The 24,331-nt window shown below is 28.5% G+C and overlaps 1 protein-coding gene across 1 annotated transcript in view; it reads right to left on the bottom strand.

The window, feature by feature from the left end:
- LOC140046151 (uncharacterized) overlaps positions 1–24,049 on the bottom strand; it is a 28,187-nt gene extending 4,138 nt beyond the window's left edge. The window contains exons 1-8 of the mRNA XM_072090697.1: positions 23,913–24,049; positions 23,351–23,608; positions 6,606–6,804; positions 2,767–3,003; positions 2,099–2,217; positions 1,558–1,729; positions 900–1,050; positions 228–558 (exon numbers count right to left, since the gene is read on the bottom strand). Of these exons, the coding sequence (XP_071946798.1) occupies positions 228–558; positions 900–1,050; positions 1,558–1,729; positions 2,099–2,217; positions 2,767–3,003; positions 6,606–6,804; positions 23,351–23,608; positions 23,913–23,933 (1,488 nt within the window). The 5' untranslated portion in view covers positions 23,934–24,049. The remainder of the gene's footprint in view (positions 1–227; positions 559–899; positions 1,051–1,557; positions 1,730–2,098; positions 2,218–2,766; positions 3,004–6,605; positions 6,805–23,350; positions 23,609–23,912) is intronic.
- Between the last annotated feature and the right edge of the window lie 282 nt (positions 24,050–24,331).

Here is a 24,331-nt window from a genome sequence, read left to right as displayed (position 1 = left end):
AGCCATTCTGCTGCTGGTGGCGTTCCATACCTCCTACAAATGATAATCTTTTCTAAAGCCTTGTCTACAATATCAAACCTTATGTGATGTGCCCAAACATGGACATCATGTCATATCACTACCATATTTGGACACATCACATTGTTTTGTCACATAAGTTTGATAGTGTAGACAGAGCTTAAGTCATGGTTTGTACAGGAACTTAATTTTAATTTCTCAATGCCTACCTGGGCCTTTAATGCTTCTAGTCGTTTCCTCTCCTCCATTTCCCTTACATGGTCTTTTAACATCTTTGCTCTTGGTCTCTTAACCTTTGGTTTTGCAGGTCTTTGAATTGGTTTTACTACTGGTTTCAAGGTCTCTATCTTGGTTTGGATTTGGGTTTTGTTTTGGGTTTGAGTGTCGGTCACAATCTGTGTCTTGGTTTCATCTTGTTTCTGGATGTCGATAGACATGGAGAGCTTTGGTGTTTCCCTACTACATGATAATTTCTTCTGCTTTTGTGTTGGAGTGATTACCAAGTCTCCTTTGACATGTCTTTCGTAGGCCAACAACAGTCTAGAAAGAGAGAATTGGTCAATAGGTACAGCATGCACAAACAAGTGATATTTTTACTAAAGAATACCTCTGCAAAATTAGGCTAACCACATGTTATTATAGTACTAGGATCTGACAATAACATTACTTAAACATATGCCAACGACAACACTGCCATGACAACAACTTTGGCTGATAGTTACAAAATAATGAATGTTTATATGAGTTGAATGGAGAGAATATTTTCATGAGTTGAATGGAGAGAATATTTTCATGAGTTGAAAGATCAACCAATTAGATTTCATAGGTGCATATGTCATAACGTAATGATATGAGCAGTATGCCAGTGGATAACGTCATACCTTTCATAATGTCTCCTTGTACAAGTAGCAGCACTGGTGCTTCCAGGATTTCCTCCTAACACATCATACATTACTTTCCATTTTCTTTGATCACAGACAGCATCATAGCCTCCAAGTTTCTTTACTTCATTGTAGAACAGGAACAAGTCAACTAAAGACAAAGGAAGAGTGAAAAGATTATGTTAAGTAACAATTCTTTTGGTCCTTAAACCAGTTAGTTTGGTGCTTACACCAGTTAGTTTGGTGCTTACACCAGTTAGTTTGGTGCTTACACCAGTTAGTTTGGTGCTTACACCAATCAGTTAGTCCTTACACCAGTTAGTTTGGTGCTAACATTAGTTAGTATAATGTTTACACCGGTCAGTTTGGTCTTTAAACCAGTTAGTTTGGTGCTTACACCGGTCAGTTTGGTCTTTAAACTAGTTGGTTTGGTGCTTACACCGGTCAGTTTGGTCTTTAAACTAGTTAGTTTGGTGCTTACACCGGTCAGTTTGGTCTTTAAACCAGTTAGTTTGGTGCTTACACCAATCGGTTTGGTGCTTACACCGGTCAGTTTGGTCTTTAAACCAGTTAGTTTGGTGCTTACACCAATCGGTTTGGTGCTTACACCAATCGGTTTGGTTTTTAAACCAGTTAGTTAAGTAATTTATTTACTAACTTTGTTTGAATCCAAGGTGTGGTATTCTATCAATCGGTTTCTTCTCAACATTCATGAATTTCTTTAAATCAGCAAGGAACATCGCCTCTTCATTAACTTTGTTTATTCTTGGTGTAATCTTTACCTTCGGTCTGATGCGTCTGTCCTTCACCTTCAGAAGTCTCTTTTTAACCTGAAAAACAATCATTGGTAAAAATTCTAGATAAATTGTAACTGGTAGATATTTTTCTTAGAACTCTGAATGTTCTCTTCTAGCCACACACATCATTAACTCTCAAAGTAAATAAATGAGTTAAGCTCTGTCTACACTATCAAACTTTATGTGACAAAAACATGGTATGTGCCTATATATGGACATGATGATGTCATATCACTACCATATTTAAGCACACCACTACCATATTTGGGCACATCACACTTTTTTGTCAAACTAGTTTGATAGTGTAGACCGAGCTTAACTCATTTATTGACTTTGAGAATTAATGATGTGTCAAGAGTTGTTATCAAAATGTTTGTTTATACATACTATGACACTGTTTACCTTATTAATGTCATTTTCTTTACTGCTATTCCCATTAAATACAGGTTCATAATCCTCGTCCACACTTGATCCCTTGGTTAGTGTACGCTTTTTTCTTGGCCTGCCTTTCAAATTTGGTGCTGAAAATGATTGAAAATGTATGTAAAAACACAAAATTTAAGACCCTTTTTATCCTAAATTTCACTTAAGCTCTGTCTACACTATCAAACCTTATGTGACAAAAAAATGTGATATACCCATATATGAACCTGATGATGTCATATCACTACCGTAGGTAAGCATATCACTACCATATCTGGCCACATCACACTTTTTTTGTCAAACTAGTTTGATAGTGTAGACAGAGGTTTAGACAAGTGTTCAGTAGATGGTAAGATATGCATGGGCAGTTTTGCCCACCTGAAGGCAAGGTGATGGTACCATTGTCAGGGGTGTGCAAAGTTTTTTTACCTCCTTGGAAGGGAAATGGCCTATGTTGGTTTATCGAGGTAAGTTTGGCATGTTAGTCCTGAATTTACCTATTTAAGGTACAGTACAGTTCAGAAATCAGACTCAGAAACCAAACATTCATTTACTGAATTGATAATGCATTCTTAAATTCACTTTCTATTCATATTTTTTTTTTACTATTTATGGCAAGGATTGTTTGAGGCTGTACGCCTACTTACCTAATTCATCACATATCTTATTATGATTAATAAGACTAGGAATATCCGTAGTGTCCCTACAGAATAAAAGTTTTGTGTTCTTATACGGCATCACGATTCCACCTAACACCGTCACATAAGAATCGGTCAGCATCCTCTCGGGCGTATTCTCAATTCTTTTTAGAACCGCTTTGTAGCGACAGTATTTAGGGTAGCTCACAATATGAACTCTTGGTCTTTCTTGTGTCTCTTTAGTTTCTGTAAATAAAATGACAGCTTTTAATTTCAAATTATTTTATTCCGTCAAGCACTCTGGCTCGAAAATTCAACTACACTTTGGACGAGTGTTCCCAGTTAGATCAAGACACAACTTTGCGCTGATTACTAGCTGCATTATGGGAGTATGTTTCCATACGTGTTTGATCCCAAAAAAATGACTGGGATAATAATGTTCAGCGCTTAGAGGTTTCACAACATAAGACGCTATATAAATCCAGGATATTAATATTATTATTATTATATTACTGGGGGTGGTGGGGGGGGGGGGTGGTGTTTTGGCTCCATCAATGAACATAATTAATTCCACACCTTTGCTATGTTATTACTTACAACAATAATTTAATATACAATTTTTTTTATTCAACATTAGTACAGCTTCCCAACAGGTGTGCAATGTATCATTCAATCATTTAAAAAACACAAATCAAAATGTTTATTATTCTCTCAAGTGCCTCGCAAAAAAATCTAACATAGGCCATTCAATTCCTACAAAGCGAACGCAAAATGTTAGTTTTCATGAACTTTTTGATTGAAGTGTGAATTTGTTACTTTATGAACTTTTTTATTGAATTGAAGCGTGAATTTTTGCAACAGGCTGTTTTACAATTTAGTCACCAGTCTGTTTATCAAACTAGTCAAATTGTTAGTTAATAAATGGTTATTTAAATAAAGTGACGATGAAAGAAATATGAGGTGATCCCTAAATGAAGACACTGTTTTAAGACTTTTGAATCCACTACCATTTATCACTTTGATTTTATGATTTCCATGATCGTTTGTTCATTTCATAAACTAAATTCTTTGCTCAACTGCGCTTCCGTTTAATTGTCACTTTTATATAATTTCAAGTTCCAATATATTTTCTTAAAGGAATTAAATAATATTACTTTCAGTTAGTGTGCATCAAATTATTAATAATCATAAGAACAATAGAGATTATTAATATTCATGAGATTGAGAAACATAAGATAATGAATATTCATGAGAAACACAATGTTATGAATATTCATGAGGAACACAAGGTTATGAATATTCATGAGAAACACAAGGTTATGAATATTCATGAGGAACATGATCTGATTAGACACATTTAGACAGAACATGATCAGAAACAAAATCTCTTCCAGTCTGTAATAATATTTAGAAACATTAAGAAACCAATAATCATATTGTCTTTATACTTTCAGTATTACAATATAACAAAATCACAATCAAATCAAGACATTTAGGGAAAAAAATTAAATAAATAAATGTGGGGGCAAACAATATACAAGTTCTGGATGTTTGGAAACTAATGTTGGACCACAAACCATAAAATGTATTTACTCGCAAATTCAACCAAAAACCCATTGGCTGGCAGCCAATTTTGACTATTTTATTGCTTTAAATTACAGATTTTAAAAATGTTTGTTCAAAGTGGATGACTTTTATGTGATATTAAAATGACATATTCCACAAAAATTTTAACAAATTATTTTTTTCAGGGGACAATACATCTTTAACTATATATATTTCCAGTGACTACAGTAGTACAGTCATGCAGTAGGCAGAATAGGTTTAAATTAATGTATTTCATTTGTTTATAACTTGCCTATGTCAAGGTTCTTGGTAAATAGTTTCAGGGCAAAAAACCTTCTTTATTAAATAAACAGGCTTATTAATTAAGGTATAGAAAGAGTATAATTAAAAACCAAGGACAAAAACTATATTACTGTAAGGAGAAATATGAAGAAAATACCAACACAAAATATCGCTTTTATTTTCATATTTTTCTATGAAATAAATGACGAAAAAATACAGAATTGGTATACAGTAGTTTAGTAAATTTAATTGTTAAGTTTTTTTTAACACATTCTGCTTTGTGGACAGTTTATTTTATCATTTCTTGAATCATAATACTATTAGTTTGTTTGATGAATAAATATATTTGTATACAACTATTACTTGACTGGCATTTTAACAAGTTTTGAATCTTTTATTTGAATAGGCTTTGTTACTGTATGTGTAAGTGATTTCTTTTTTTTAACCCAAGTTAGCAATTCAATTTACTGTGAAGATGTTTGTTAATAAAATACCATAAAATGAATATTTATGTGATAATGCTAAAACAAATTCTTGATTAATATGCAATTTGAAATAATAACTCCCTAATATTAATAATATTCCCCATTTTTTGCCTCTATTAAATTATAGTAGAGCCAAAAAAGGTTATAACTTTAACAATTTACCTAATTATTCATATTTTATTATCTGGCAGTTTGTATATCTTGAGTGGGACTCTGATAAGAAGTGTTTGCACAAATTATATATCATATTGCCTCAGCAACAGGAAGCAGTCTGCCAATAACATCAATCAAAGTCATGTGACCACATGGGTGTGGCTAATTATTAAAAGGTTTCATTCAATACCATGTGATTTATTTTGGTTCCAATGTCAAAGTTCAAATCACAGGTGTTGCTATGCCAATAGGTTACAAATGACAACCATATTTCCATTTCAAAATTGTTTTAATTTTATTTATTTAATCAAAATAAACTGATTCACTTCTGATGACTCATAATTTTAAAATCAAAAACTTTAATCTATTAAAACAATCTTTGTCAGTTAATTTGCAATCATATTTTACACATCCTTTCATATGTTGTTTTTTAAAAAGAAACTTTTAACTTCATATAATAATGTCATGATACTTGACACTTAAAGGGACAATGATAATAGAGATATTCAGTATTGATATATCACCACCTTTGAAAATATTTTTGACAGTGATGTGTCATTTATTTATTGTTCATTTAATTTTCATTCAAATACTGTAATATTTTGTTCACTTCATTGTATCATTTTCTTTTAATTTTATTCATTTATTTTAATACCAATTAATTTCAAAACATTTTTAAATAAACTATTTTGTAAAAATTACCCTATAAGAAATTAATTAATGTGAACTCTAACACAAAAGGAAATGAACAAGTAAAAAAATAAGCATTAATTTCTAGAAAATTAATCAGAGATTAAATTAAATCATGAAATGCATGTAGATAGCATAGCTAATGGGCAACAGTGTACAGAGGTATGGTACAGTATATCAAACCCACTCATGCATAACATTCGACCTAAGGTCATATTTTAATCACAAGTAGCAGAGTGCTCACACTGACAACATCAATCATGTTTTACTTGCTGTTTGGAATGTGCTCATTTGATAACAAAATCCAAAGAACTAACTATTTTGTAAATTTGTCAGTTTTGTTTCAATTTTCTAGCAATTGATCAATATGTAGACTGTATTTGATCATTATTTTTAAATTGATTACATTAATTGTGACTGATGAATGTTTAATGTTGTCATTATAACAACAATTTGTGGTTATTTAAAAGGGTACTTAATATCAGCTTTTTTTTAAATAGTTTTTCAGCAAATTGTTAAACAAAAATAATTGATATTCACTATTTCTGAAGAACAATAATTAAAACAAGCGTTTTTTTGTAAGAAATATTTCTTGTTTTAAATAGTTTTTCAGCAAATACAGAAAAAATATTTTGACATACAATTAAATGAGTAATAATATGCCCAACCTACCAATCTCTAGTTTGCATTTTTTAACCTCTTGGAAATTCAGTCCACTTGAAATCCACAGTTGACTACAGTCCTCCTTCGTGGAATGTTTTTCATAGCATAATGTATCAGTGCCGTTCGGCCAGATAAGGTCCTCACATATCCATTGAAGAAGGTCGTGTAATTTTAATACTACTTTATTATGGTTAGCTACGACTTCATCCTAAAAGAATTTAAACAAAATTTATTTATTAAAAATTTTTTATTATTTATGTACTTAATTTTATATTTTTTATTATTATTAATGGTATCTTTTTATTATTTTATTCCATTTTAATTGTGAGAACATTTTTATAATTTTGTTTACTGTAAGTACTTTAGGTAGTTAATGTTTACAATAGTTTACTAGTTTTCTTTTCTATAACAAGCACAAGCTTTTGTGTTTTTCTTTTGAGCACCGCCTTATTGAAACCAACTTATGGTTCAGTTAAGTGTCTGTGTATAAAAATAAGTATTATCATTGATTTGCATAAAATGTACTGTACTGGTTCAGATTCAGAGTCATACATAAAATTGGCCAAAGTTTATTGATAACATAATACGATAGAGAGATATTATCTCTATGATAAAACAGAACATACAATTATGCAAAAATATATAAAAATATACAACAGTTCATGAATAAGATCGATATATTCATGCCTTATTGACTGCAGTTGAATAAAATTGAATTAATAATGCACTGGAAAGTAGAAAACATTAAAATGAATTCAAAATTAAGTTTGCTCTTTTGTGATTAAAATAAATTAAAAGCTAGACAAATGCACATCTGGATATGATGCATCAGATGTAACAACAAACATTTCAAATAATTTGCCATTTATATAAAATTTCCTGGCAACTAGTCAGCAAGTGAGTCACGAGTGAAAAACACTGCTGAGATACTCTTAACGAAATATACAAACTTTTTATTCTTTCTTAAATAATGTATAAAAATGTCGTAAAATTACTGCAGCGGAGAACAACTAACACTGTGCAAACAAACAAACAAAACAAATACTGGTTGACAGTCAGTGATTGAGGTTTAAATTTAATTTATGCAAATGAAATTAAGTTTGTTCTTGGATTCAATTTAATTTCTCTAATGAGTCAAAATTTAACATTTTTTCTTCAGGTAGTTTGTCGTACTGTATAAAATATTATGAAATATTGTTTCTTTTATTTTAACAACCTTAACTAAGTATTAGTACAAGTTTGAGTCTAGTAAACATTGACCTAAGTTTACTAAACTGCAAATATTGAATTAATCATTTAAAGTTTAGTACACAATTTAGTATTTAATTCAGTAAATATAATTTAGACGGATTATTAAAATATATATATGATATTCAACATGAATTTCCACATCAAAAATAACTTGTGTATTTTGATTAAAATGATATTCAGACATAACAATGCGGTAAAATTAAATAATTGATTTATACTCAGACAATACTCCCACTCTTTATTTCGTAAATTGAAATAAATCAACTCAAATGCTGAAATAACATTCTGCATATTTTTTAGTTTTACACACTAAGGATAAATTTAAAATTTCACAATTAATTTTAATAAATTTCAACTTTCTTTTTTTTTAAATTCTAATTTTTAATTTAAAATTTATTAAAGGCTTAAGTTCAGAGTTTATCATTGTCAGGAATCTCCGGACAGGCTGAGTTTTGATTCTTTATTGTTTTAAAATGTGTGATGTTTTTAAAATTTGCATTGTGTAATAAAGAATGAGGAAGTGCTGTAAGAAGTAGTCTGAAGAAGATATAAATGCTGTCAACATGAGATGATATGAAACCTGTGATACTTCCTAACATGTACTACTATAATTTGAAGGCCAAGTCTCAATGGATAATAAATACCAATATAATCCTTCACTTTCATTATTTGGAGGAAATTCAAGCATTTCAACAATACCTGCTTCTGGCGACAGGGAACAATTCCCTTGTTATGAAATTCTGATCTCTATTCAATCATGTATTGTACACTTTCTAAGAAGAACTTAAAATTTACCAAAAATACAAATAAAATTCAGGTTAAAGTATCTTCATAAAAAAAAAATGTTATAATTTATATACTAAAAAAGAAAGAAGAATACATTATGGTAACTGAAAGGAAATAGAGAATATTGACGCAAACGATAGAAGGTTCCAGGTTCGAATCTTGGTTGGGACAGCTTTTTTTGACATTCTCACAGGTTTCCTCATCTTTGTTTAAACAAATTATTTAATTTCTGAGTGGTTCAGAATTTCTTCTATGCCTAATTAACAGAATGAAACCTACTTAAGTCACAGTGCAATAAATATGTATACTCTATAGAGAAATCAGTTAAAGACCCCTTCCCTGCAATTTTGGACGTTTTTTGGAAAATAATACATATATATCACTTTAAAAACATTAAACCATGTCATTCCTTGTCTTAAATGTACGTTTTATGGTAAATTATGATAAAAAGTGAGAAACAATGCACTACCTAAGTAGCTCGCGGCGATCGACCTCTCGTGGACGGTCTTAGGCCTAGCCTAGCTAGGCTTAGTTTTGTAGGCCTAGCTGGTAAACATCGGTAACGTACGAACATCGTACGCGAGCTATATACCTAGCCTGACGTTGTATAGTTGCTGCATTAATTGTCTTTCTATTTTTGCCAGACTCCGTTGATACAAATTGGGGAAAACCCGGTATTTTCGCTGAAAAGTTAGGAGTCTTCCATTTGTTTTGGCCTCACGATCGATCGAAAAGTGGGCGAATTACAGGTGAAAAACAAAAATATCAATCCGCGCGCAATGCATTTTGGGATTTATAGCGGGCCGCTATAATTATTAGAATCGACTTATTTTTCACATTTTGAACCGTTTAAAGACGAAAAAAGTTATCGCAATAGGACCATATAGTATTATTTTTACATTAAATATAGTTTGTGATCTTAAATTAGATCTAAAAAACGTAGGGAATGGGGCTTTAATTATACTACTGTATATGATATATTAAAAAATATCTAGTGGAAACCAAATTTAAAATATTTTTATTTGATGATAGGGAATGTTATTTATTAAATTAAAACTTTATCTGAACATTCACAAATTTTTTTTCTAAATGTATGTAATTATATAAACTTACACAAAAGAAATAAAGCAGTGGCAACTAAACTCTGGCAAACATACAATAGAGGGTTTTGTTTTTTATGTGAATGCTCCGTCATGTATTGGAATCAGTAACTCATTATCATCACAAAAGTAACAATAGGAATTAAAGGTCAAAGGGTAGTGTATTAATTTAAAGATAATCCACAGGTAATTACAGGTACTGTACCTAAATCAAACTCGATCTATCAAGTCTATCAAAAAAGAAAATTAAACGCAGATACAATATTTTTGTTTATTAAAATAACTGCTAAACAGAATCTGTCTCGCTCTCTTTAAAAATGTTGTGTGGGTTTTATACCAAAGAACAAAAATATATGTATGGCCTTAATGTAAAGAAAATGAAACCTACTTTGATGATAAGTCACAGTGTACTAAATTTGTATATAGTAATTATAGAGAAATCAGATAATTATATTATAATTTATTCAAAAATATATCTAGTGGAAACAAAATTTAAAATATTTGACAATTAATTTTTGTAAACAAATTATTGCATAAAAACTAAATGTTATTGCAGTTTAAAATGTAATCATCATTTCTAGGAAGAAGTACATAACAGGGTTAATAACACTGTTGCGTTCAATATAAATAATACATCATAATTTTGTTCGCTCTAATTGCCAATGATTTTCAGTAACAGAGCAGCTTCTCTGCATGTGGTAAAATATGAATCACTTGCGATTGAGGAGTTAGATTTCATTATCTTATATAAATAACGACACACTATACAGTAATAGATTAAGTCCACTTTATAGATAGTATTATTTCGCCAATGATTCGTCGGATTATACAAAATATGTCAAATAGATATTTTTAATAAAGGAATTATTGTTTATTTTAGAAATGAAATATTATTACTAAATAATATAATAAATGTTTTACATGTGATTTCTATTGGTATAATATTAATATTAATATTATGTTTAAAATTCTTTGATAGTCTGTAGTTTAGTTGTAGTGTAGTTTATAATTTATTCATATTTAAAAGAGAAACTTGGAATTCGAATTTACAAAATTATTTGTAAATAAAAAGAAATAAACAAGATAGCCTTAGCACTAACAAAATGATTAAATTGCGAAGTCTGCTATTTTCCTTTGCCGTACTTCTTAGTACCGGTATTATAAATATTTATGAATACACTATTTCTGAATCTACAGTTCTCCAGATGTTTATACTTTAACTTATAGCCCTCTACCCTTTAGATGACTCACTATTCATTAAAACTTGCATCTAGCCTTAAATATAACTAAAACATAGTTTGTTTTTAAGTGCAATATTTGTGTACAGGAAAATAATAAATTATCAATTTCAATCATAAATGCATTATTTTGAATTTTCAAAAGTTTATCAAAGTTAAGCATATTATTATTAGAAAATTTAAAAATAAATTTTAACTTTGTTTTAAGTATCTAGTTGTTAAACTTGTAAGTTTATGTTATAAATTTTAAAAAATAATTAAATTATTTTCAATTAACAATGTCTATTGTAATTTATTAATTAAATTAAGTCCTTGTGTAAGAATTGGATTTGAACCTTGACCCCAAGCTTGATAAGCCTGGCACTCAGCCTGGTTGTATAATAAGATTGATTTATTGTATGTATATGACAATGTGTACTATATGATGCAGGTACATTATTTACACATAAATATACAGTTTTTGATATAATACAAAATTATAATTTATGACATGTGTTCATACAATAGCAAAGAATGGTATCATTAATTAATAATATAAAATTCATTTAAAAAAATACGGGCACAAGTAAATTATGTTAATATTATCATAAATTAGATTTTTCCATTTTCTCCTTGTATGTATAAAACTATGTTAATTTAATATCATGATATAAATCAATATCTATACTATTATTACTATAATACTATAGTATTATTAGAATATTGATATAAACAATATGAACAAACTTAAGTTGAAATACTTCATTTTAATATAAATATATAAATGCTTTAAATGTCATAAATTGTCATTACTTTATTTGATATTATTAATATTATTAAAAAATAACATTGCAACCTAAATATTTCCATGTATAGTTCAGAATAATAAGCAAAGTATATTAAGAATCACTCCCCTTATAAACATAGATAAAAACAGCAAATTTGTTCCAAGGGTTAGAGGTATAGAACTACTAAAACAAGCATATTTGTCACTCTAGACTCTTCCATTCTTTAAATAGGGTTAAAATATAATTACCAGGATAATTTATTCTGGGGTATTCCATTATTTTGTTTGGTGGGAAACACCAATCATAAACAGGAAGTGAAAAATTGAGATTTAAAATACAATGGACGCGCTTAAGAAATCGCTAAAAAGAGTATTTACTATTTAAAATTGAAATTTTTATTTTTAAATTATTAAATATCGTAACAAATGTGTTACACAACATTTAAACAATCCACAATCCTATGATAAATTTATCTATGCCTGTTAAATTTATATTATAAATATTTTTTGGACTAGTATTTTCAAAATTATGCAACAATATTTTACTTATTACGATTGGAAACAAAACTAATGAACTGTTATTTACCAATCTTGCCCTAAATTAAATATTCTTTATAATTATATCCTGAAGGCTTTTACAACATACTGTAAAATCAACCATAAAAAGTTCAAAGGTCAGATAGAACAGATATACTTGTTGAATTAATTAGCCTGATGGTACTACATACAAACCTTTTACGATTAATACCAGGATGACGATAATAAATGAATACCACATTCAATTATAAATTATGCTATTACCAGATTTATCATTAATTAATAATTACATGCCAATGATTTTAAACTTTGAATTATAAAAATGTTTTTCTATCCTGACTGAACTAATTTTTTTATGTATGATATATTCAAATGAAATGTTGGCATCTCTGTTTTGGAATTGGCATGATTTTATGCCCAGTACTTGTATGTAGATTTATTAGCCAAGATCAAATAGAATATAGAAATTAATTTTGGGTAAAATTAGTGGAAAATCAAAGATCTAACTTGTTAAAATATTATTGTATTTTAAATTTTAATAGTAATAACATGTTGGCTTATACATTCTGTTAATTTTGTATTTTATATTTCATCTTCGTCTGATAACCCAGGGCAAAGAGCTCTATCCAAATCTATGAGACCAAGAGGACGACTCAAAACAACATTGATAAAAATTATAGAAAATTATATGAAAAGAAAAATAAATAAGTGTATGCTTAAGCAAATAATCGCTCTGATTGGAGAATTTTTGTTATATGAAATACGTCGCAAGACGTTCAGCGTTCGTGAGGATGATTTAAAATTTACAAATACAAATATTTATATAATTTCATTTATCTATCTATCTATCTTTGTCCAAGAACTTTCACTTGCACTGATGAAGGGCTAGTGTTGCCTGAAAGCTCTGCTAACTTTTCTGGCTATTTTACTTTATTGTTTTGATTTAGTACCCACAGCATTGTCACTTTTTCGATAATTTGTTTTTGGATTTATATAATTTAATATATTTAGAAGTTTAAAAATAAAATGAAATTTTGTGAGATAAACCATTCAGCTTAGGAAAGTAATTTACAATACAGTACATGATTGATAGTTATAAATAATGTTTAAAATAAAAAAATAAAATGAGCTAATTTGTAAGACAGACCGTTCAACTTAGAAATGTTAAAATACGATCATATGGTTTAAAAGTTAGTAACTTCCTTTTCTGACGGAACTCCCCAAAAAAACAATCATCACGTTCCGTCCATCATTAGAAGTACTTCCGAGTAAAATGAATGGTTACTCAACAATCAAATGAACAAACAAAACATTGTAAATAAATGAATCAATAAAAGGAAAATAATAATAAAATACATACATAAATTACTATAATACATTTACAGTAAATATGTATTATAATATTACACTGTTTGTAGTATATAAAAAAACTGCTATTAAGTATTATATTTAAATTTGTAACCAATGAATATTCATATTTTAATATTTAATAATGTATGTACTGTACATACATGTGTAAAATCCAATTTAAAAAATGTAATAAAATACATTAAATAAATACAATTAATTTTAAGGTCAATATATTTAAGTATATGCTTAAATATGGGTTTATAGTCAATAGGATACTCGTTTTAAAATATATAATTTAAGGGTTGCCTCTCTTAGGGGTTGCTTTTTTTGCCCCAGTATAATAATCCCCTATTATAACTCTTTATTCTATTATTAAGTATGAATTTAAAATGAGAAATAAATGGTATTACTATTTTTTACTTTCAACTTGAATTGGCAAGCATGAATATTTTATTATAGGCAATGCAAAACCCAAGGATATAGCGTATAACAAAGTAAAATCAACAGCACAATTCAATGTTTTGTCTGTCTATAAATTTACATTTTGTTATAATAGGCTGTGGGTTTATATTAGACTATGAGTAACAAAAGTTACTTTGTTAAAATGTCTTCAAGCGAGAATAACTAAACTTCAAATTAACAGAAGACTTTTATAACAGGTGGGTACATTTATAGATCAAACATTTTTAACTCAATTGAAATTTTATTCAAGATATTTATTAGCTTTGTTACTCTTATATCTCCATATTTTTTATATTTAAACTGTTTTACTTCTACAGTTATTGTTCTTTTTTAAAATTTACTGCAGTATTTTCTACTGCTTTTGTCACGTACCAATATCTGCTTAAATTATATTTCTAAAAAGATGGGGAAAAAGGAAAAAATATACACACAACCACAACAATACCTCATGAAAGTCAACTAGTAAGAAAAAAAAGTGAGAGCATTAAAAAGAAATAACTAATTTTTATATTTAAATAATTATTAACTTTATAAAATATTTTTCATACAAAATACCTTGACATACTTGATACATTTTGCAACATCATAAATAAAGAAAAACACTTTATATAAAAACATGAAATAAAGAATGTTCAGGGAAATATAATGTTCATACAATACTGCATATAGTATGTTGAAATATCTGAAAGTGGATGTTATATGTCTTAACATTGTTCATAACATCTGGAATTGAAATTACATCAATCAAAACCACATGACTTGTGAACATCCAAACTAAGGCCCTGTTCAGACCCATGGCGTTAGACCGTTTTAGCGTACAACGTTACTATCAAGGTCACGTTACAAACCACAGAGAAAAAAACGAGGTGTTCAGACCCATAGCGTACGATTATCGTTACAACGGAAGTACGTCATCCAGGTTGTTTCTAGTTGCATATTCATGTACTCTTCTTACCCACGTGTTTTCATCATTATTTCCACTGTATATAGGCCTAGATCTCAGCCCTACAATTATGACAAAACTTGCCGTAAATAAAACATACCTCAGCATTTATTTAAGAAAAATATAGTAAAGCCAAATAATTTCTGTTTCTATTGTTTTTATTTTGTAGTAAAAAACATTTTCCCCAGGCTATTGACTGTTACGAAAATAAAGCAGGCCTCGTAATTAATGATGAAGAAAAAAAAGATTGTTGATTAGTCTATCCAGTCCAGTCAAAAAGATATATATTCTTTGGTCCAGTCGGTTGAAAATAACCCTTAACTTGCTAATAAAAGGGACACAGCTCCCCTTGTTTGTTTACTGATTTTTTTAGGAGTTAGGGGGTTTTCAGCATTAAACTTGTCCAGTCTAGTCTGCCTTGTATGAATGAGTGACTTGATGTCCCACGCTAGTTTTTAGCTTGAATGAAATGCGTGAATGGCTCTAGGCCTAGCTAGGCCTAAAAGCGGATGGGATCGTAGTCCCTATGTTTAAATACAAGGTGCATGTATTTATGTCATTTGTTAGAAAATATAATGGTAATCAGTTGATAATAGTTTGTAGCCTTTGTAACAGTTGTATTTGTAGTGTAGTTAGGCCTTATTTATTCTGGCCTTTTTGTTATTGAAATCCATCTCACACATTGACGATACAAGATGTCAGCCTAGGTCAAACCTTGTTTCGCGTCATACCAGGAAACGTTCTGATTGGATACAACGTTGACTTACAGTAGCGTCGTACGCTAAAACGGTACTATCAACCGTTTTCCACTACAACGCTACAACCGTTGTACGACGCGTTGTACGCTAATCCCCAACTGTTCAGACACACATTCTTTTAGCGTCGTACGCTAAAACGGTCTAACGCCATGGGTCTGAACAGGGCCTAAAACTACACTTTTACCTGACTGAGTCTGATGTGTCACAAGTTGCGTTGGAATAAGGCGTGATGTCTTAATGAGATTTAAATTAATTTGATGTGTTATAGCTAATGATTATACCGTTACCATAAATAATAAAATAATGAATTATTATGCATTATGTAGAATTGCCCCAAGTCTGTATTCATTGTCCTTTTTTCTATTTACTTGTTTTTATTTGGATTTTTGTCTCAAAATCCAAGCTCAAGTAGTATACAAAATATTTATCTTTTTACTAATATTAAGACAAAACTCCGTATGGAACCCAGACTAGGCATTATGCAGCAGAAACAAGCCCATAGTGAAACACCAAAGTAAATATATAAAATAAAACTATATTAAATAACTCTGCTAAAGCTATACTAATTTTTCTGGCTATTTTACTTTATCGTTTTAATTTAGCTTTTTGCTTTGAAGTTTAATTTTATTTTGTATCTCCATTGAGATCCAGACACAGATACTCATAGACTTGCCCCAAGTCTGTATTATCTTTTTTTTTTTATTTATTTGTTTTTATTTCGACCGCGATTTTTGTCTGAAAATACAGACTTGTGAAACACGTATAGAAATCGATTTGCAGACCGCAAACATACGATAAGAATGACGTAGGTTATCATACCGTATTTGGCTATATGGGGCGGGCGGTATGTAAATATGGATTTCGAATCAACCAATGATCATTTTGTTTCAAAATGAAAGAGATTGAGTACGTAGGCCTACCAGTGCTTAATGTACGATCGAGACTGTTGAAATATAAAATAGTAATGCCAAGTTGTTTTGTTTATTAATTGTTTAGTCCTTGGCCTTGCCTCTTTCGTAGGTCCTACTCAACTCGCACGTATGACCTGCCAAATAAAACGCCAATGAAGTAGGCCTACATACCACCGGCACACAACAGGGCTACACCACCACACAGAACAGGACAGGGTCTGGGTGGGAATTAAATCAAAATTATCTCCGCGTAATAAATGATCCATTCAATGTTTGATTTGCGGAGAAGCTAGCCTATCATATATCAAGACGAGTTTTCATGTTTCAAAGATCCCATCAAATGTTTACCAGACTACTAGGCATATAAAATAATTTCTAGCCTTCAGAACTTTCATAAATGTACCCAAGTACACATTGTCTAAACGTAACATAGCGCATGCGCATCATCTTATTTGTTGCTTAAATATGAATATTTAAACGGTGTACGAGAGAGTAGCCAATCGCATGCAGCTGAAACTAGTCAACCGGATAATCGTATGCACCAAGAATTCTTGGTGTCAAACCATGTGACTTGTGCGTGTTTCCCCAGACGGAGTATCCAAAATCAAGTAGTATACGTATGAAACGCCATATGTGCCAAAATATTATCTTTTAACTAATATTAAGACAAAACTCCGTCTGGAACCCAGACTAAGATACTCAGAGCATTGACATTTTGTCAGTAATTTATATAAAATACTATAAAATAATAACTATAGAGTTACTGTACTGTAGGCCTCTTAATACAACAACTCGCTATTTCTTTTTAAAATATTACTATAAAATATTACTTGTATTGTATCATAATTGTTATGTTGTCTAAAACATCATTAAATTAATGTATTAATAATTATTAATTTCAATTTGTTCATTATTGTTTTTTGCATCAGCCGATTATTAAAATCAACATCTGTCATCTCTACCAGTACAAATATCGTCACAAGTTGCTGATTATAATATTCAAATTATATTGAGAAAAGAATTCACTATAATCAAAAATATTATTACAGTTTGTAACTGTTTATTTTTTTTTAAAAAGTTTGTAACTGTTTATTAAAAAACATTTTTATTGTGATAAATTATGATAAAATTGTTTATTTTATTATCAATTATTTTTAAGATATATGCATCTAGTTTTCTTTCTATGTGCAATAGCTTTCCATTTTGGCGTCATGAGGTGATACTGTAGCAATTATTAAAAAATTAATAATAATCATTAATGAAAGGTTTAATTTTCTTTTTCTTATAATAAATAATTAATAGTTATTTTATACTAAACAATGTGTCAAATTGGTTAATGTGTCAGAAAGTTTACAGAATAAATGCAATGATTGTTTTTTGTTTTGTTTGTGGAAGCGAAAACTAAGAATTCAATTTAATTTTAAAATGTATTATGTACATTATTTATTGTAAATTGATTGGTACATTGTGTTGTTTACAGTAAAATAACAATCATGTATTATGTAAATTTCATGATAAATGCTAATAATTTACAAATTATTTTTTTTAATTTTACTAACTAACTTGCCATTACAGGATTAATTAGCTATACGGTGATCGTATAAACTATAGTAAGTCTCATTTGAGGCTAGGGGAGTGGAGTAAGAAAGAGGCTCTAGTTACATTCGTAGCACTACAGTAGGTCTGGATTGAACCCTGGACCTTGGGATTGGAAGGCAAGCATGTTAACCACCACAACAGCCAGCTCCCAGTTGTATGTACACAAATATTTTTTTTAGGAAGTGGTTCATTTCTGAATAATTACTACTAATTCAAGCAAGTCATCTTTAAATTCATCTGAAATATTCCATTTGTTTTTAAACTAAAAATACACCGTACTGATTTAACATTACTAATGAATGAAATCACTTACAATTTACATTAATACATGCAGCATTGGTTGAATGGTATTATTATTATTAATAACTAACAATAAAGTTGAAAATATTAAAATATTGTTTTCTTAATATTGTAGTTCAAACAACATGGCTTTTTATAGAATTCAACAGTTTTTTTGTGTTACTAAGAAAAAATAAGTTTTTAAGACATTTAGCAACCTCACAAGTAATTAAAATTTAAATATGATACTAAATTTACCTTAGAAATACTTGTGAATTTGTTTAATAATACATGCTAATAACCTCCAATAGAATATTCTTTCAATTATTAACCTACTTTTTTGTACAAAATCACTAACCATATCTAGCATTGTTGCATTGTGCAGTGAACACAGATACAAGAGAATTTACATACGTGTAATGCGCTATAAATAGAATGCTTTAATTTATTATTTAACAATTAATTTGTCAAACTATATCAAATTAAAAAATCTTATTTGAATATATATTAAAATTACAAAATTTTAATTAATCAGCTAAATAATATTCAATTTTAATGTATAGATATTACCAATATAAATGTTAATGTATAGATATTACCAATATAAATAATGTTACTTTTATATTAATTTATATATTAAATTTATAATCCTTCAACAAAAATTAGAGGCTATTATTATCAAGGCTAAAGCAAAAAGATAACGTACTACAGTACCATACCATGGTAGACGTGTTTGTATTAATTTTTGTTCAATTTTTTACCAGAGGGTTCACTAAATATGTTTGATATACAGTACCATAATATAAAACAAACTAAAAAAGTGAGGCATTATGATTTTATCTTATCAAATTTTATTTGTTCATTTTCAGTAAAATAATTTTAGTAAAATAATTTTTTTTTCTTTGTTAAATAATAGCTATTTTACTTTTCATATTAATTTTGTTTTTGTTCTTAAAAAAATGTAAGTATATTCCAAATTATCTTCAAATTTATTCTTCAAACAAGTTACTTTTTGTAATTTAATCCGACTCTTTCACGGTAAAATCAACTTTCCTCAAGCTGTAATGAGTGGAAGTGAAGGAAGTGTGGAAGTGTCGTTATCCGCAGCCATAAACAAAATACAATGGAATGCACGCCAGGCTTTAATAACAATCTCTCTATTGGTATCTTTTAATCAGAACCAATCTGGCTTTTAACTAGCTAAACTGTTTATTAATACGCCGTCCAAGGTTCATGCTGTTTCACTATTTATCATTCTAACAATCTTGAAAAATGAATTTTAAATTTGTATGGTCTATTTCTGAAATATTATTGATGACGATACGAAGATCTCTTTCTATTTAAATTGAATGTATTGTATCTTATATGGTACTGTAAAAAAAAAATTATTTTAGAATCTTATTCATATGAATTGATTATTTTATTTTAACAATTTAACAATTTACTTGTTACTGTACACTGGACGAAATAATTTTAAAATAACATGGACTTACTCTACTTTGATGTAAATAAATTAAGTTATGTGTGAAAAATAAATTTTGTTTAAATGTTTGATTATTTTACTAAATTTTATTAATTTTATAATGTCTAATAGTGATGAAAGATTTTAATTTCAATTACTGTTGTAAAATACTGTATAACATATTTATTACCATATACACATGTATATATATGTGTATATTTAACCATGGATAAATTATCAGTATAATTCTTCAATAAAGAACAGGGTTTATCGGAGAAACGTACTTAACAATTGTTGGTTACAAAAAAATATCTATTATCACAGTCGTAACAACTTATTGCTGGTTCAACTGTTCCATTCACTTTGTAATGTATTAACTTCTATATCTTGTTTTAAACAATAAATTTGAATAGCTCATTTTTTATTATTAACAATATTACTATTGTGTTGATGGATCTGTAGGTTACTATGTGGGTAGTTGGTAGTATTGTAGATTTGTTTTATTTGTTAAAAAATAAAACCTGTTTCAAGGTTTTCCATTACTGTACTATACAGTACATTTGTTGAGCTGTGATTAATATACCTTATCATCATACAACCCGTTCAAAGTCTATCTTGATTTTGGTCATTAAAAAATAAACTTTAGCTTTTCTAATGTTTAAAAAAGTACAGTTTTTAACTTTGTTTTATATTTTTAGAAAATAAATAAAATAAATATATTACAATGAAATACAACACCCATACCATATTATATTTAATAATGCTGATGATGTATGCTCACTACTGTATTTTATATTATAATAAATTGAACAAGAATAAAGTCTGAATAATTCTATAATAATTTATGTTTGTTTGTACAAGAAATGAAAGCGAGGTAATTTTGTAATAATAAAATGAAGGAAATTCAACTTAGTTTTGTTGGGACTGTCTTAATCATTTACACATTAAGAGTTTAATTAATTAATTTACAATCAAAAGAGCAAAAAGGTTTTGGTGAACGGGAGAAAAAACAGCTGAGAACAATAAAGTAATAAATAATATTTATTACAAAATACAAGACATGTATTGCCATATTTTAAATGTAATTTTCAGTAGGTTTTAGAGACAAAACACAATATTTGAATCTATAGTGGTATCTAAGTAATTAAAATTAATCAATAGTTGGAAATATCATTACTGAGAATGAACTGAAGGCAAAACAAAATTTTTAAAAACTAATAATCAATATAATTATTTTGAACAAAAGAAAAACATTAAAATAAATCAATGTTTGCCAAAGTTTTTAAATTTATAATTAAAACACAATTTTTTAGGACGAGAAACATGACATTTATTTGGTGTGGCCTTATACATCTTCAGTTGAGTAAATTCAAAAGACCTTTAATCACAAGCATATTCCATTTCAAAGTTTTGTTGTATACACTGTATACCAATTTACATCTGGCAAAGTGTTTCTGTAGGTGAAAGCCTACACCCCTGCCAAGTAGAACTGACTTAAGCACAGCAGGAAAGTTCACTTACAATATTTAAGTAAATCACTAAAGTAACTAATTATAATAAAGTATTGGTAATGAATTATAAACACATACTTGAATTAAAAATCAAGAAACTATTTTAGTTTCTTTTATTTTTATTATTAAATTATTTTTCGCGTAGAGTTTTTTTTTAACATGACGTTAGAATGCTTAGGGTCGAAGGTTAAACAAGGAAACCTCAATAAAATAAATGTAATAACGTTGTGGTTTTTTCTAATGGTGGTGTAGATATTTAATGCCAGTTTTAAAACTGAATTAATTATAAAATATCAACAATATTTAAACTGTTTTTTATTTTAATTTAGTTGTTTATTTACAGTATTGGGAGTTTTTTTAAAAAAATATTCCAAATAATTATTTTAAAACATATTTTAATTCATAATTATACTTATAATAGTAATTTTTGTGTTTATTCTACATAAAATTATATCAATTATTATATTATTATTAAACATAAATAAATCTTCAATACATGTTAGCACTTTTTTTCAAATAAAACTTGATTCAATCAATACCATAACTGTAGCAAAAACATGTGGAAAGGATTGAACTCTTACTGGAATACCATACCAGTATAAAACTCTTTTTTTTTTTCATAAAAGTAATATTTCATATACTGTAAGTTTGAATAGAATCATAATAATAATTATCATTTATAAGTATCTTATTTTCATATATTATATAGTTGTAAATAAACAACAATTAAAAAAAAATTTAAATAATATAACTAATTAATATAATTATGATTTCCTTATTAATATTCAACAGAGATAATTATGAAGTATGGTAGCTTAGTGATATTGGAATGTTTGTTGAAAGGTAAGCCTATTTGTTATAACATGATAATAGAGAGTATAAAAAACTATTGTATATGTTCATTGTGTAGAAGCTGTGTCTTAACAAAGTGTTCAACAACCATGACGCACCGTGCTAACAATCAGCAACAATTAATATCCCTCAAATTTTAGTTAAACAGTCGAAACGAACCAACAAAAGTTATTATTAAACTTTACTAATAAAATAGTTTAAATACTTACCATATATTAAAATTTCAAAATTTAGAATACATAATAATAATATAAATTTAGTTTACTTGATAAAACTGGTGTTTTTAATTATAATATCAGAATAAGCTGTCAAATAATGCCATATATTTAATTAATTCAATTGAAATGGCTAATTCCACATTTAAGCAAGATTAATTTAAAAGAAAAACACAAATAATGAGTAAGGGCTTATTGATATAAATAATCATTACAGTTTATACCAGCAAAAATGTCTCATAAAAATATTCCTTCAAATACATTTTCCTTCATATAATTATTTAAAAATTGGAATTTATAATTAGAAATTATTATTTATTTAGAAGAACAAAATAATTTTAAACTTATCTGTGAAAATAAAACAATTTATAATTATTGGAATATATAATTGAAGTGAACTTTGTTAAACATCAAATTGAGTCGATCTAGTATGAAACAACAGGAAATTGCTCTATAAGGATTTACACTGTATAAATCGTAAATTAACTCCTTTCAAAAGACGTTTATTTAAACATTAATTGGTATAATGTCAAAGGTCATCTATTAAATTTAAAAAAAATAATCATTCAAATTTAAAAAGGAGGCTTTCTAAATTAATATTTGATTGTATTTAACAAAACATATTAAAAAATTGTTGGGAGTTTTAAAAAATTGTTGGGAGTTTTTAGAAGAAACTTGGCTGGTGGTATATATAAAAAAAAAGTATTTTCATAATTTATTACAAATATTTGTACCTGTCCATGGAATTGAGTCCTTCCATTTGGAATATGCTCTGGGAGATAATAAAGTCGACAACTTGACAATAACTGGTTTCCATTTCCCTTGTCATTCCATAATAACTGAAGCTCTGCGATGCAAATTGGGGCAGTGCGGGACGTTCGTACGTAAAAGAATTCGCCTAAATTCAACACCTTCCAGATGCCATCTTTACAATATTTAAAGCTTTTATAAAATGTGTATGGACCGTGCTCGCCGCAAGATGAACCAATAAACTGTAGAATTAATTAAAATTAATTAAATTATTTAAAATTCAGAATTAGTTACTAAATAATGAGTAATTTATAAAGTTTGCCAAGGACATTTCGAATTTGTTGCTCATATAAAACAAGGTCAACTTTGGATAGCAAAGTTTGATTACAACAGTTGGGCTGGTATTATGCGATGACGAACGCGGACATCATCAATAATATCATTGAAATTCACCTAAAGAAAACCTCCTAAAATCAAACTAATATCACACTATTGTACTATATATATTCAAGATTTAACTACTAAAAAATGAAATACTGTACTTACTTCTACATTATATTTGTCCATTTCGAATTTCGGTTAATATTAGCGAGCGACCGCGGAGCTGCTCGGCAGAGACACATTCGTACATACACACTTGTTGTTCCTATCGTGACGTCACAATTACTTTGGTCTAATTTGAATAATTTATTTGGCCGCTCACTACTTGTTCAAAATCATTTGCATGTATAAATAGGCTCTTCTATCGAAACCAAAGCCACCGGACGAGACTAATCTTCCGATTTTGATATTATCATTGTTTAATTTCAAATGTTTGATAGTGCTTGCATCGATGAGCTCTTTCGTAATTTAAAACAAATGATTGGACTAAATTAGAATAATAAAATACCACTGGAGTTTTCACTTCCGGGAAAGTGGGCTCATTTGTCTGCTCATATAAAAAAAAGTACTCTATCTCTAGAGTA

This window comes from Antedon mediterranea, chromosome 4 (assembly GCF_964355755.1).
Source record: "Antedon mediterranea chromosome 4, ecAntMedi1.1, whole genome shotgun sequence".
Lineage (NCBI taxonomy): Eukaryota > Metazoa > Echinodermata > Crinoidea > Comatulida > Antedonidae > Antedon > Antedon mediterranea.
Note: the sequence above shows the minus strand (reverse complement) of the source record. Positions and strands in the feature narration are given on the sequence as shown.